Source organism: Vombatus ursinus, unplaced genomic scaffold (assembly GCF_900497805.2).
Source record: "Vombatus ursinus unplaced genomic scaffold, bare-nosed wombat genome assembly UNPS02000577.1, whole genome shotgun sequence".
Classification (NCBI taxonomy): Eukaryota; Metazoa; Chordata; class Mammalia; order Diprotodontia; family Vombatidae; genus Vombatus; species Vombatus ursinus.
The window spans coordinates 306,324-321,722 of record NW_020940355.1 but is presented as its reverse complement, the minus strand read 5'-3'; the positions used below and the strand labels follow the sequence as shown (position 1 = coordinate 321,722).

General features: G+C 38.6%; 1 protein-coding gene across 3 annotated transcripts in view; it reads right to left on the bottom strand.

Moving 5' to 3' along the window:
• Positions 1-14,941, bottom strand: part of DCDC2 (doublecortin domain containing 2) — a 203,116-nt gene extending 188,175 nt beyond the window's left edge. The window contains exons 1-3 of one of the 3 annotated variants that reach the window (XM_027861839.1): positions 14,745-14,941; positions 13,399-13,819; positions 8,812-8,866 (exon numbers count right to left, since the gene is read on the bottom strand). In XM_027861839.1, coding sequence (XP_027717640.1) covers positions 8,812-8,866; positions 13,399-13,691 — 348 coding nt within the window. In that variant the 5' untranslated portion in view covers positions 13,692-13,819; positions 14,745-14,941. The remainder of the gene's footprint in view (positions 1-8,811; positions 8,867-13,398; positions 13,820-14,744) is intronic. The other 2 variants (XM_027861928.1, XM_027862020.1) reach the window with 2 other exon arrangements.
• Positions 14,942-15,399: the final 458 nt, after the last annotated feature.

Sequence of the window (15,399 nt, the reverse complement as noted above, 5' to 3'; positions counted from 1 at the left end):
TTACGCTAAGTTCTACCACAAAAGACTGATTCTGATTCAGAATTACAACCAAAGTGCACCAGTCAGAAATTCAAAACAATTACATGACGACATAAAATGTCAACAGTACATTGCAAATATAGAGAGTAGATGCAAATAATAATTATTCGGCCATAATTAATTTAAGAGAGAAAAAGTGGCAGTTTAACCTCTCGGCGCCCCAGGCAATTCTCTCTAGAACTCTTAAGTTGCAGGGTATGCACTGGTCTTCTCTGGCAGAAAGACTTTCCTTATCAAGATGGACCTGATCCAAAAGTCCAAAAATAAAATAAAATAAAACTAAATCTAATTTAACCCTAGGACTGAAACAAATATGAGACAGTATAAAAAGACCTAAAGGTCTATTTCATATATTCTGGGGCAGGGGGAGGGGGGCATTATTTGAGGTTGCCCACAGAACTAGAAAGGACTTCTGACATGATTTAGCCTCCTCCCTCTCAGTTTTACAGATGAAGAAAAGTTCTAGAGAAGGCTAACATTGTTTAGTAGTTTTCAGTTTATGATTCCTTCTGACCCTTTTGGGGGTTTTCTTGGCAAAGATATTGAAGTGATTTGCCATTTCCTTCTTCAGCTCACTTGACAGATGAGGAAACTGAGGCAAACAGAGTTAAGTGACTTGCCCAGGGTCACATAACCAGTAGGTATCTGAGGCCAGATTAGAACTCAGGTCTTCCTGACTATAGGCCTGGAACTCTACCTGCTGCACCACTAACTGCCTCTAGAGAAGGCTCACATGCTCATAGATTTAGAGAACCTTACAGATCCTCCAGTACAACACTCGTTTTATAGATGAAGAAGCTGCAGCTCAAAGACATGAAGTAATTTACCCAGAGTCACACAGGTAGTATATGACCAAGGCAGAATTTGAATCCACATCTTATGATTCCAAATCTAGTGCCCTTTCCCCTGGGCTCCTGTGACTTGTCCAATATCACACAGGTAATAAGTAGCAGAGCCAGATCTTTAATTCAAGGAATACCTATTAAAGCTTCTACTATGTAAAAGGCATTGTGCTAAGTGCTGAGGATACAAGAACAGCAAAAAACAAAACCAGTCCTTGCCTTCTCCTAGGAAAAACAACAGGAGCAAATGTATCTGAACTGAGATCTCCTTCTTTTCTCTTCATAATTCTTTTTATTGTACCATGATGCTTCCAACTTGTAGCACAGAAGAACTTAAACTCAAACATGTGCTAGACTGTAATCTAGCTATATTTAATAAACTGGAGGAGGAAAGCTGAAAGGGGTCCTCAAGACTGCAGAGGGTTGAAATCTGCTAGTGATGAGATACCATATGAAAAATTAATAGGCATCGCCTAGGTCCTTTGAGAATTTACAATCTAATACATTGATAGCATCGATGCATATGTGTATTAAAGAATGCCTTCTCCAAATGCATGTTTATTAAAAAAAATCCCCTTCTTCTGCAGTAGCCAGTTATCTTTTAGACCAATCATCAGCAGACCATGACTCTCAAGTTCCATGTGACTCTTTCCTATACAACTTCCAGCTCTTCACATCAAGCCACAAGTATTTGTGAAGGTCTTACCATGTGCTGGGTACTATGCTAAAGGCTAGGGAAACAAAGAAAGACCCCAAAAAATAGTCTCTGCTGAGCAATGAGTCATGAGGTGGGAGAAGAATGGAAAGGGGAGCAGTTTGAAAAACACTGAGCACCAAACAGATTTTATCTCCTTATTCCCTCTTCACGATTCTTTCCACCGCACCATGATGCTTCCAACTTGTAGCACAGAAAAGAGCTTAGGCTCAAACATGGGAAAACCCCATCCACCTCATTTTCCCATCATGGGAAAACTTAGTCCATGTCCTCCCTTAACTCTTCCACAGAGGTCTTCCAAAGGAGGCATGCATGCCAATGGAGAACACAAACTGGCCCACCAGTTCTGCTTTGTTCTCATTATATGATCAGCCTATCTCATATTCCACTCATACAATTCTGATGATATCCTGTATGCCCCTTGTCCTGTTTCACTGGTAATACATTGCAGCCTACTTATGCCCACCAGATGCATCTCCATTGCTCTTTAGATGGTCCATAACACTAATATTAAAGGATTACATATTAGTTCAGGCAACCACATATCATACTAAACTCTATACCCTATATAATAGTGATTTTACTCTTTTGGTCAATAGTCTTTGAAAATAGTCTTTGCAAAAAATAGAGTAATACAACTGATACCATAGAAATAAGGATTTGAGAGAAATTGATTTATAATCAGCAACAAATTTACTAAAAGATTTAGAACTAAATGGGACAGGTAGAGATTAACATCAGGAGAGATGGAGGATAGGAATATGAACCAGAACAACACTGGATCAGTAGAGCCCAAGAGATGGAAGTAAAAAACCTGACTAGGAAATGGTAAGAAGTGTTCAGATGAACATAGAGGAAACTGGTAAAAGATGTACAGAAATAGGGGTGGCTCGGTGGCACAGTGGATAGAGCTCTGGCCTTGGAGTCATGAGGACCTGAGTTCAAATCCGGCCTCAGACACTTGACACTTGGCTGTGTGACCCTGGGCAAGTCACTTAACCCCAATTGCCTCACCGAAAAGTAAAAAAACAAACTACAGAAATTTAATAAGAGAGACTCTAGAGAAAGAAACTTGGAGGATTTGAAGATATATAATCCATATTGTACCTGAATGCTAAGCAAAAAGACCTGGCTTTTTCAAGAACTTAATAGTGGGGAGGGGGGAGCAGAGGAGCGGGAGAGGAAGGGAGCCAGGGAGAAAGGCCTTGTTGCACTAGGAAAAGTGGTGAGGGGGAATACTAGTGGAATGAAAGCAGATAGACCCTGCTTCGTTTATGCTAGTATCTAATTAGTCATAAAGAAGGTAAGATGTATCAGAAGGGTTAATATGACAGAAAAGAAAAGTGATAAATGTTGGAGGGTATGTGGGAAAATTGGACACTAATGCACTGTTGATGGAGTTGTGAACTGATCCAACCATTCTGGAGAGCAATTTGGAACTATGCCCAAAGGGCTATAAAACTGTGCGTAGCCTTCGACCTAACAATACTACTACTAGGTACGTATCCCAAAGAGATTTTTAAAAGGTGGGGGAATAACCTATCTCTTTGTACGCTCTTTGCAGTGGCTAAGAATTGGAAATTGAGGGGAAGCCCATCAATTGGGGAATGGCTGAACAAGTTGTGGTATGTGATTGTGATGGAATACTGTTGTGGAATTAGAAATGATGAGGGGGATGGTTTTAGAAAAACCTGGAAAGACTTCAATGAACTGATACAAATTGAAGTGAGCAGATCCAGAATACTGTACACAGTAACAGCAACAATATACAATGGGCAATTGTGAATGACTCAGCTATTCTGAGCAATACGATGACGCAAGACAACTCTGAAGGACTTACGATGAAGTATGCTATCCATCTCTAGAGAAAGAACTGATGGAATCTGGATGCAGATCAAAACATACTTTTTTTTACTTTCTTTATTTTTCTTGGGGTTTTTTTGTCTGTTTTCTTTCACAACATAACTAATACAGAGTTGTGCTTCAAATTGTTTACCATCTCACAGAGGGGGCAGTTGAGGGAGGAAGGGAGAAAATTTGGAACTCAAGTTTTTTTTAAAATGAAAAATTGCCATTACATGTAATTAGGGAAAAAATATTTTTTAAAAAAGAAGTTAGGATGCTAGGAGCTATTTCAATTAAATAAATAAGAGTGTAATAAAATGGGATCCAAGCATAGAATGTGACACCTGGGAAGAAACTGAGAGGGAGAAACAGAATAAGTTAAAGGGAGCAATGAGTAATCATTCAGAGATCACTAACCCTCCGCTGTCCAGTCTCAAGGGAAGACATGATTATAAAGCAGCCAGGGGATAGAGAGTGAAGGGAAGTTCCCATTATAGATGAGATCTTACAGAAATATCTTACTACTGCAGTAGCCTGCTGGTTGGTTTCCATGCCACAAGTCTTTCTCTCTCTACTCGAGTCCATCCTACACTCAGCTGTCAAAGTGATTTCCTAAAGTAGAGGTCTGATATACCATGCTCCTACTCAGTAAACTCCAGTGGCTCTCTATTGCTTCCAAGATCAAATACAAAATCTTCTGGTTGATGTTCAAAGTCTTTCATAACCTGCTCCACACACAGACACCTTTCTGGTCTTCTCACATCTTATACCCCACACGTACTCTGCAGTCCACTAACACTGGCCTCCTCATTGTTTCGCCATTCAGCTGTGTTCAACTCTTCATGACCCTGTGGACCATACTGTCTATGGAGTTTTCTTGGCAAAGATATTGAAATGGTTTGCCATTTCCTTCTCCAGGGGATTGTGGCAAGCAGAGGTTAAATGACTTGCCCAGGACCACACAGCTAGATCTGAGGTCAGATTTAGACTCAGGTCTTCCTGACTCCAGGCCCAGTACTCTATCCACTGAGCCACCTAGCTGCCTAAGCAATCAAGGGTTAAGTGACTGGCCCAAGGTCACAAAGCTAGTAAGTGTCTGAGGTCATATTTGAACTCAGGTCTTCCTTACTCCAAGATAAGCCCTCTATCCACTGCCCCATCTAACTGCTTTCTTACTGTTCTCCAAACAAGACACTCCATCTTCTGACTCTAGGTATTTTGATTGGCTGTCCTCCATGCCTGGAATTCTCCTCTTCACCTCTGCCTCCTGGCTTCCTTCCAAGTCTCAGCAAAAATCCCAAAGTCAAGAAGCCTTTCACGATCCCTCTTGATTCTGGTGCCTTCCTACTGCTGATTATCTCCACTTTATCCTGTTTATACTTAGTTATTTGCTTGTTGTCTCTCCCGTTAGACTCTTTTGAGTTTCTAGAGAGCAGGAACTGTGTTGGGGGTGGGGGTGTTGCCTTTCTTTGTATCCCCCAGTGATTAGTACAGTACTTGGCACTCTTAATAAAAGTTTATTTACTGACTGACATTAGAGACAAGTCTATGACGGGCTTCCACTGCTTCTCCTTCAATTCAATTCAACTGAACAAATATTATTAATTTTGCATTAATAAATATTACCATAATAATTATTAATATTGCTTGTTATTTGCATAGATATTTAATTATATAATTTTATTTATTTATGAATATTATTAAGTTTTTACTATATGCAAGGCACTGTGCTAGATATCATAAAGAAGGTCAATTTTTGAAAATGCTAAGAGAAGCATGCTTTGTTGATTTTTTTTATTCTACTCTCCCTACTTTAGACCAGGAGAAACCACTTCAAAGTAAGCTTCCTATTCTTTTCTAATCCTCTTATAACCTTCTCCTCTCCATTTGGGTTATTCTTTCTTTTCTCATTCCCTTTCTCTATTCCTAAGGGGCAGCTATGTGGGTTGATGAGATCAAGGTTAGCATACAAGAATGATTCCTAGTTCTTTCTCTCTCCTTCCTAAAAGCAGAAAAGGAAACTAGTAGATCCTTCATCATCCTTTACAATCCAACTATATGAAATACTCAGAACAATCCAGAACTACAAAAGAATTTAACAAAGGTCAATATGAAATTGGCATGTCTATAATAGTTTGAAAGGTTACTGTCACTCTACCTTATAAATGCTTGAATACTATCCTCTCTAAATTATTTAAAAGACCAACCATATTGGACAATGGTCATTCTTCCTGAAGAATTACCACCATCCTTTGCCACTAGTAAACCCTAGGCTGGAAAAATTATTACTCTGTAGGAAAACTACACTGGGAGAGGGGTGGAGGATGATCATAAGAGATCATCTATGACTGCACGAAAAGGACTAAAGGATAGATGTATGGCTAGATATGTGTGTGTACGTGTGTATTTGTATACATACACACACACACACGAGAACTTAACCACCTTTTAAGACAATGCTTCTATGGGAAAATATCTCCATATTTCTAATAAAGTAGTATGCTAACAGCGTATGCTCCCCCATGATAGCCTTGACAACCAAAGCCTTGATACCCTTCACCCTCAGTTATCTCTTAATTGCCAAATCTAAAGGCCTTTTTTCAAAACTCATCTTTCTTAACGTCCTCAAAGCCTTTGAAACTATTGATCGACTACTTCTCCAAGATACTGTTGTCTTTCTAGGGTTTCATAACACTTCTCTCTCCCACTTCTCCTCCTGATTATTCCTTCTCATCCTTCTTTCCAAGTTCTTCATCCAGGGCATGCCCGCCATCCATGGGTGTTCCCTAAGGTTCTGTTCTGTGATCTCTCTTCTTCTCCCTCTGTATAATCTCACTTGGTAATTTCATTAGCTTCCATCATCATCTCTTTGCAGATGATTCCCAGATATCCAGATATCCAGCCCTAACCTCTCTACTGAGCTCCAGCCTTGCATCACCAAATGCTTCTTACTGATCATCCTCTTGGTCACAAAGACTCGCAACCTGGACATCATCCTTGTTCCCTGACCTTTACTCGCCCCACATGTCCAATTTATTTCTAGGTTTTCTTATTCTGCCTTCACAACATTTTTAATATACTTATTATCTGTGCACACAGTTAATGGGGTTCACATATTAGAGATTATGAAAGAGAGGAGGATAATACACAGAAAAAGAGGTATGAGAAGTAGAACACAACATAATGAGTTCTAAGGAAGAGTTTTAAGGAAGTTCTAAGTTCTATAGGAGCCTAGATGGATGGTAAGAAAAGTTGGCAGGTATCCTCAAGTCAGGGATGTGGGACAAGGATCAAGCAGGATAGTTTAAAGAGGTTGTGGGATTGGGTTTTCCCTCTCCTCTTTCCTCCTTCATTTCATTCCTTTGCACCTCTCCCTCTGTTTCTGGTTCCCCTAATTTGGCAGCCTGACACTAGAGACCCTACCATCAATTAGATTAAGAAGAAACACTGGGGAGTAGAAGAGGAGCCAGAATCATAAAAACAGTACTAGGGCTCCAAAGAATCGCAAGAAGAGAAAGGAAGAAAGAGAGGAAAATCTCTAACAAGAGGACAGAAGGGAAATTCCTGTGGCCACCAAGATGGGGCAGCTATTTGTGTGTGTGTGTGTGTGTGTGTGTGTGTGTGTGTGTGTATACACACATAAATACATATACATACATATATACATTAGGATATCTGAGATATAGATAGATAGATAGATATAGATATACTGTGATAAGTCAACAATAAAGAGCAAAGACTAACTGATGTTCCCAATAGGAAAGAACAATAAGCATACGTTAATTAGGGCTTTTGTTTCTGCTTCTATTGCTAAGGATAATTAGCAACATGGTTTGTTTTTATTAAACACATCAGAATCCCAAGTAAGTAAATTATGTTTACATTTTGCAAGATTGCTTGAATTTTATAATTATATATTTCACAGAAGGAATCCATGCTCACTCAACACTTTCCTACACTGACACCTATAAGCAAGTCATACAACCTGCCTTAAGCTAACAAATGGCTATCCTTTACAAAAGAATTAGGATCTTCAATAATTTATTAATTTTTATCCTTATGCAGACAAATGACACTGAGTTTTTAGTTTTAATGCAGACATAACATAGAAATGTTTCTCCTGACCTACTTTAAGCTATGTCTGTCACTTTCATGAACAATAAGTTTGACAAACACTGAAAATCATATTTAAGAATGCTATTGAAATACTCATTACTTTTTAAAATTTCATAATACAAATTAAAATGTTGGTTATTTGTGAAGCTTTATTTAGGAATAGCATATTGTCCAAATAATTTCAATAGTGAAATGCATTTTCCCCCCAATCTTTCAAGTACTATATATTTATTTATATTCCTTTAGCAATAAAAGTTATATATACATGATGTGAGAAGAGAGCATTCTCCCTAGGAATACGAAAGGGATGTTACAATTTTTTTCTGTGTGCTGTTTCCCTAATAATGTGATAAACTCAAAGATGTTATTTCTAGCACATAGTAAAAATGGGAAGGGAAAGCTTCAGTTACTGAACCAAATTCCGGAAAAGGCTAAACCTCCATCTCTGCTTCACACTCTATGCTGACTAGACTTCCCTTTTAGTCCATATTTTCATAAGGAAAATGATGAAACTTTCCACAGAGTTCCCAGAAGTCCTGTTGAGATTTTAGAGGAGTTTGGTACTTTAAACATGCTTGTTAACCATGGTTTATTCCAAATCCTCAAAATGAGAAAGGAAGAAAGTTTACCTTAGCCGAAGTTCAACTTTGTCAAAACTGGGGTAATTCTCTGGACTTCCATGAACAAGTGCAGTGAAGCACCTAGGACTGAGAGGCTACTTTTAAAAGTTCCTTCACTTGACTAAGCAGGTGAGAAGAAAGCACAAAAGTAAAGGGATAAAGCCAAAATATAAAGGGACTAAGTGGGTTCAATAATCCATCCAATCTTATTTAACTAGACATTATCTTTAGCATAGCCACTCATGACTTCCAGTGAGTGAGATCTTTGCTATTGCAACATTTCTCTTCCTCACCATATCATCCTGGGGATAAGTGAACGTTTAGGGAAAAGGAGGTGCAAAAGAAATAGGATTTTGTGTCAAGGTTCAGATTTCTCTTCTCATACTACAGCAAAAATTCCTAAGAATTTTACCACAAGAAACGGGCAATGGGTACATAAAGCCCATTCCTGCTATTATTAGATATTGCCTCATGACTAAAACAAGAAGTAAATTGTTTAGAAGCTTTAAAAATCAGTATGATATAAAATAAAGATCACTTTTGAAATATGAACTAGTATCTTTATTTTTTTAAATGTCAAAGTGGAACTGATATTAATTAGGATTTTAAAAAAATTTAAATGTAGTAGGATTACCTCTGAATTAACAACTTCCATTGGTCTCTTCTTTGGTTCTCCTATGTCCAGGTAGCTGAAAAATAAATAAACAAAGATCATTTTCATAGCACTTGAGTGAGATAATCAGTATATGTTAACAACTAATGAAAATACAACAAACTGTTAAGAGGATTTTCATATATGTATTTGTTAACCAAAGAACTGTTTAAAATTGAAATAACAAACCATATCTAAAAATTTGCGTTTAAAAAAAAAAAAACAAAACTAATGGCAAGAACTGCTTTCTACATCACTGATCAGAACTGGATAACTTCTTCTCTAAGTTTCAAGAGGTCAGAAACCTCAGAAAGATACTTTTATTACAGAACTTAGTGAACATTATTTGCATAATCATTAACTACCCAATTTATTTAGTAGATTCCTGCTTCCTACATGGATTCTGATATGAAAGATGATTTATACAGACTGATATTTTATGTCTTTGCCAATGACAGAAGAAAAGGAAATGGGGATTACATTGCACCAGGAGGCATTCAGGTAAAATAAAGTGAAGGAGTATAATGATTGTGAGCACTAGAGTAACATACCAAGGAAATTTTTTTTTTTATCTCTAGAGTGCTTTAAGATTAGGTTAGATACCAATCCAACTGGGATGGTTTGGGTATACTCAGAGACAGAAGGATGGATTAGGTGACCTCTGAAGGTCTCTATTTTTTCATTACAATGATGGTATACTGGATTTATCTTTTTAAATCTGTTCCTGTCATTTCAGATGTTTCCTAGCACAGTATGCACATAAGAGATGCTCAATAAATAATTGTTGTGGGGCAGCTAGGTGGCGCAGTGGATAGAGCATTGGCCCTGAAGTCAGGAGGACCTGAGTTCAAATCCAGCCTCAGATGAAACACTTGACACCTACTAGCTATCTGACCCTGGGCAAGTCACTTAACCCCAACTGCCTAAAAAATAAAAATAAATAAATAAATAAATGATTGTTGCAATAAATTCACCCAATACTGAATTTTTACATATTACTGCCTTTATATTATTTAACTTTCTATCATGCTGCTCTTTCTTAAGGCTTAAATCTTTCAATTATATAAAGCATATAAAGTAGAATAAACATTTCCTTTTCTGTCTAATATTAATTTAAAAACATTTAAACAAAAAAATTAATGTCCCTTAAAGCAAAATACACATATATGAAAATAAGCAACCTTCTCCTTCATACATATATTTAGACTGTGTAAGCAAGTATGCCATCTCTCACACCTGAGAGGTTGTTCTGTATTCCTAAACTCCAGGAACATTTCATGCTATGACCCAATTTTTCCCTACCCTTCACCCAGCCTGGAACTTTTCCAACAGAAAAGATACAGTGAACTGACTTCAGATCTATAGAATCAGTAAGTATAGTGACATAAAGAGAGACTATTCTGACTATTAAAAATAACAATCTCTTATAAAATATAATTTCTCAATATTCTTTAATAATAACTGACATTAATATATTAAAGTTCACGAAGCCCTTAACATATATTATTTCCTTTCAATCTCACAACAACCCTGAGGTAGATAATATAATTCCCATTTTACAGACGAGGAAACTGAAACTCATACAGGTTAAGCAACTTGTCCAAGTGAAAAAGTTTATAGATGCCTATGGCAGAATTTGAACCCAGGTCTTCAAGATGCCATATATAGCTCTCTATCCATTATGCCATGTTGTCTTACTGCATCCATAATAAATAGATGCATAGAGTTTTGTCTGGGTCCCAAAAGCAAAACTTCTAGCAATCTATTTGTTAGCAAAACCAAAAAATTGGGTATAATATATTCAGGGATGAAAGTTGCTTACTTTCATTTTTAAAAAATATGAAATATATATATATATATATATATGAGCATCACTCTTTTCCTCCATTATCTCTCCACTCCCATCCCTCCCCTGTAAAGAAAAAAAAAAAAGGCTGGCCCTGAATGATTGACCACACAAGTTACAACGTGAAACTTCTCTGAGTTTCCTTCCACTAATTTATTTCACTACACAAACCCACAAGTTCAAATTTTTAAAAGTTAACATATAATTCCATTAGGATTCCATCATCATAACAGAAATTCATATTTCTGGAATAAATGAAAATAAATTGTCATTCAGACCAAGAAAAACTCATATATTCAGCAATCCGCATTAGCTGTAAATTGAAAGCAGAAATAGATGTTCTAATCTCTCAATACTTGTAACATTTGATTTTACAAGCATAATAATAATAACTAACATTGTTTTATCACTCTAAGTTTTGCAAAGTTATATAGATATATCTACACATAAACTTATTTGATCCTCACAACAACCTTGTAATGTGCCAATTTTGATGATGAGAAAACTGAGGCCAAGAGAAGCTAAGTTACTTGTCCAGTTAGTAAGTACCTGAGGAAGGATTTGAACTCAGTCCTTCTTGACTACAAATGTACCACTCTATCAATCGCACCACCTAGCTGCCTGACATTAAACTTCTTGCAAAGTATACTTTGCATCTACTGTGATGTGCATTAACTATTTGGACTAGAGTAATGTTTGTTTTTATCTTTTGATTTGAAGATTCCAAGTAACCAAAAGAGATCAATTAAAGAATTCCTAGTGATTGTTTCTTTTTCTGTATCTGTATCCCCAGTACCTGGAGCACAGTGCCTGGAATATAGTACATAATTGATTGATAGATTTCCAGACACGAAACCAGAATATTATTTCCACTGAAAATGTGCTCAACATAAAAATTATCATGTAATGGAAAGAGTGATGAATTCAAAGTCATGTAGTCTGCTTTTATACGCAAGCTCTGCCACTTACAACATTTGGGTGGGGGATGTGGGTGAAATCACTCAACCTATGTAAAATGAAAGATTTGGTCAAGATGACTTCTAAGGTCTCTTCTCGTTTCTGAATCTCTATTATCCTCTTACTGTAACACAAAGATGACATATCCAGTGTTGGGTATGTTACCAAGCACAGAAAAGAATCACACACTGGAATCTTACAGTTTTTCTACTGACGTGGAAAGAGTGTGTTATAGTGGAATGAAAACTGTACTAGGAGATCAGAAGTGAATTGGAGAACCAGCTCTACTACAAGCTGTGTAACAGGGGAAATTACTTCTCTACATATCTTTATCTTGATCTGTGATTTAGATGATCTTAAAAGTCCTCTCCAGTTCTAATTCTATGATACTGTAATCTGACATCTAAAAACTGGTGCCATAAGGCCTACATCTGAAGAGACACATGACTAACAATTGCTGCAAGAAGGATAATTTTGATTGGTTTGTTTCAAGATAGGGGAAATGAATTTATCCCTTACCTTCCACAAAAATTAGCCCCAGGACTGACTATTTCTTTTATCTGAATTCAGATGAATTCAATAGTAGAGGAGTGAAAAACTTGGACATCTTCATTAGAATATGAAGAGAAAAGCTTATTCTTTCAAAATTATTTATGTTTTAACATTATGGAGATAACACTGCATTTTGAGCCAGAAGCAGTGTGATATAGCAGAAAAGGTACTGGCTGTAGAGTTATAAGACTTGGATTCAAATCCTACCTGTGACACTTAGGACCTATGAGATCTTGGGAAAGTCACTTAACGTCCTGGGACCTCTACTCCCTCATCTACTAAAAAAAAAAAGGGGGCGGGGGGGTTAGTTTAGAACTTACAGTTCTAGATCTACGATCCTATGCCCTCGGCTCAAATTTGACTTAACCACTTACTTAATCAAATAAATGACTTTGGGTGAGCCACAACTTCACTAATCCTCAATCTTTTCATCTATAAAATGGGGACAATAATGTGTACACCCCTGGTGGCTGTTAGGAAGTTCAATTGTAATAATGTATATTTGACCACATTTAATCCTCAAATGAGATATTATTTAATTCAATAGTGTATGGAAAGTATTTTGTAACTAACAAGTTACAGAAATGTTCAGTATTACTATCTCTCATTGAAATGTGAGGAGAGATGGTTCTCTTCTGCTGTGTTGGAATCAAAGTGTAGCTATTATTAAAACATTTTGAGCAAAATGAACATTTATAAAAGAAAAGAGTGAAATACAGAGAGAATAATGTTCTTCCTTCTTTCTTAATAAAGTCTCTAGTGCTTGCTTACATTACTTCCCCCACTGAGTGTATGATGTTTTAAAGTCTTCTCTTGAACAAAAAGAAATTTATCTTAAAATGTTTTTTTAAATGAAACAATAAAGAAAAGTAGATAGAGTCCAAAATGTTGGAGCATCAAATCAGACATTCAGTTTACTAGGATGAATATAACTGCTGTATCATTCCAAAGAGTTTTCTTTTACTTTATGCCCAAACTTGAAGCCCATTTATAATGCTGATATACTTCCCTTGTGAATTCCTCTCTCCATTAACTCTTTCCATTTTAACCCTATTAACTTTACCATGAGCATTCAACACAAAGGTCAATTACTGTATGGAAATTTCCTCTGCCCACTCAAACAACTGTAGGAATTATGCAAAGCCCAGTTTGGCATTTCCTAAACCAACAATATCAATAAAAAATATAAGTAGTCCAGGGCAAATATGACTCACTTGAGTTTCTTGAAGGCTTCCAGGCCCCCTGCCACGTAGTTCCCCCCACTCTGAATCTGGTCTAGCTTCCGGATTCGATGGCCTGCCCGAGGGGTATAGATGTTTCGGACAGCTCCAAAGGGGGCCTGAACCCCACCTGTCACCTCCTTCAGAAAGACATCAAAACTGGACACCTTTTTCTCATGGATGACCACTCTGCGTCCAGCAAAGAAGGGGTCCCCATTGCGATACACCAGCACGCTCTTCACTACTGGCTGAGTCAGGCAGTTGGATCTTGTACTGGTGCTACTCATCTTCTACCACAGGACCACCTCCTTCCTGCTTCTTTCCTCTTGTGCTGGCTGGCTTCTTAGTAGCTGTCAGAGTCTCAGGCACAGTCTACAGCTGTATTTCTATAACAACGAGTTCTTCCGAAGCCTCTCTATGACAAACACACACATACACTGAATCAACTACTGGGGGGATAAACAGATGTAAAACTAACAGATGTCTATCCGTTAGACATAATGTTTAAATTGATTACACAGATTACAGGATTTAATGAAAGTGCTTTAAATATGTCAGCACAATCTACATCAATCAGCATACATATGTCCTCTCTCGATAGACAGACATGTACACATATATATTCAACCTTATAAAAGCACATATACATATATATGCTGTTATGTGAGCTATGCAGCTATTGTACCATATTAAATACATATGCCAAATACATTTTGTACCTTCTTAAATATATATATATATACATATATATGCCAAGCAAGAAATGTATGTTGTGCACGTACGCAAAAAAAGGCTACATGCTAAGACATGCAAAATGGGATGTTTTATAAGGGGGAGATGAGTGAGAGGAGGCAGCTAGAAATACTACAGACACCGAAGTTTTAATAGTCAATTTCTTTACTCCTTCCAGACAGCTTGATTCTCTCCTTACTCCCTCCCTCCTGCCAACTCCAAAAAGTTTAAGGCAATAAAGGTCGTGACCCCTGCAACCCCTAGGATTCCTGACTTCCTCCCTTCTGCCAACTCTAAAAAGTTTAAGGTGACTGCAACCCCCAGGGCTCCTCTTTCTCTCTCCAGCACAGTGCAAGGAGGCACAAGGCGCATCCCCAGGCAGAAGAAAGGGAAGACGAGAGGAGAAATTGCCAAGGGCTCCCTTTTCCCCCTCCCACTCTTGACCTACAGCAATCCTCGGACCCCCTGAGCTCCCTGCTCCCAGGCACACGCAGCAGACAGAAGTGCATCATTTGAATATGCAAGCATCAGGGCACATCGGCTCCCAGGGCTGGTAGAGGCGATGTGGGGGGACTTAAGGAGAGCCCCAAGTAGAAAAGACTACATACCGACACTAGCCTGGCGCAGGAGGCTGCAACCAGGTGCAGCTGGGTCTTCGGCTTACCCAGGCAAGTGGGCCTTGCGCCGGTGTTCCCCGCGGCGGTAGAGGCTGGAGAGGGTGCTGCTGCTGCAGGTGGCTGTTCCCCGGGAATCTGGCGCTCGCGGGGTCTCGAGCGAGCTCCCTACCAAGCTCGGGCGGCTGCTGGGCTGGAGGAGGGCGGGCGGCTCGCGCTGCTGCTCCTACGCTTGCGCTAGCGCGGCGGGCCGGCGGCGGACTTCGCTGCTGCTCTTCTGTTACCACTACTACAGCACAAGAGCTGCCTACACCCATGGGGGCATGGAGTTGTTATTTTCCGCCGTTTCCATAGCAACCGCAGCCACGCGCAGGGAGCGGAGTCCGCAAACTAGACCCGGTGGCGTGCTTGTGCCCCCAGGGAGGGTGACGGCGACGCGTCTCCTGCTCTTACACTTGTCCCGGGGTCTATCAGGGAAACAAGTGTTCTCGGGGAGCAAAGCACCGGCACCTGGAAGTTTTCGTGTGGCATCAGTCAGTGCACAAGGATGAGTTGAGGCCTCACCGTCTATCACTATTAGACATTGGGGGAATATAGAAGAGGAAGGATCATCAAAGGATTGAGTGGGAAGCAATTTTAGAGATCATCT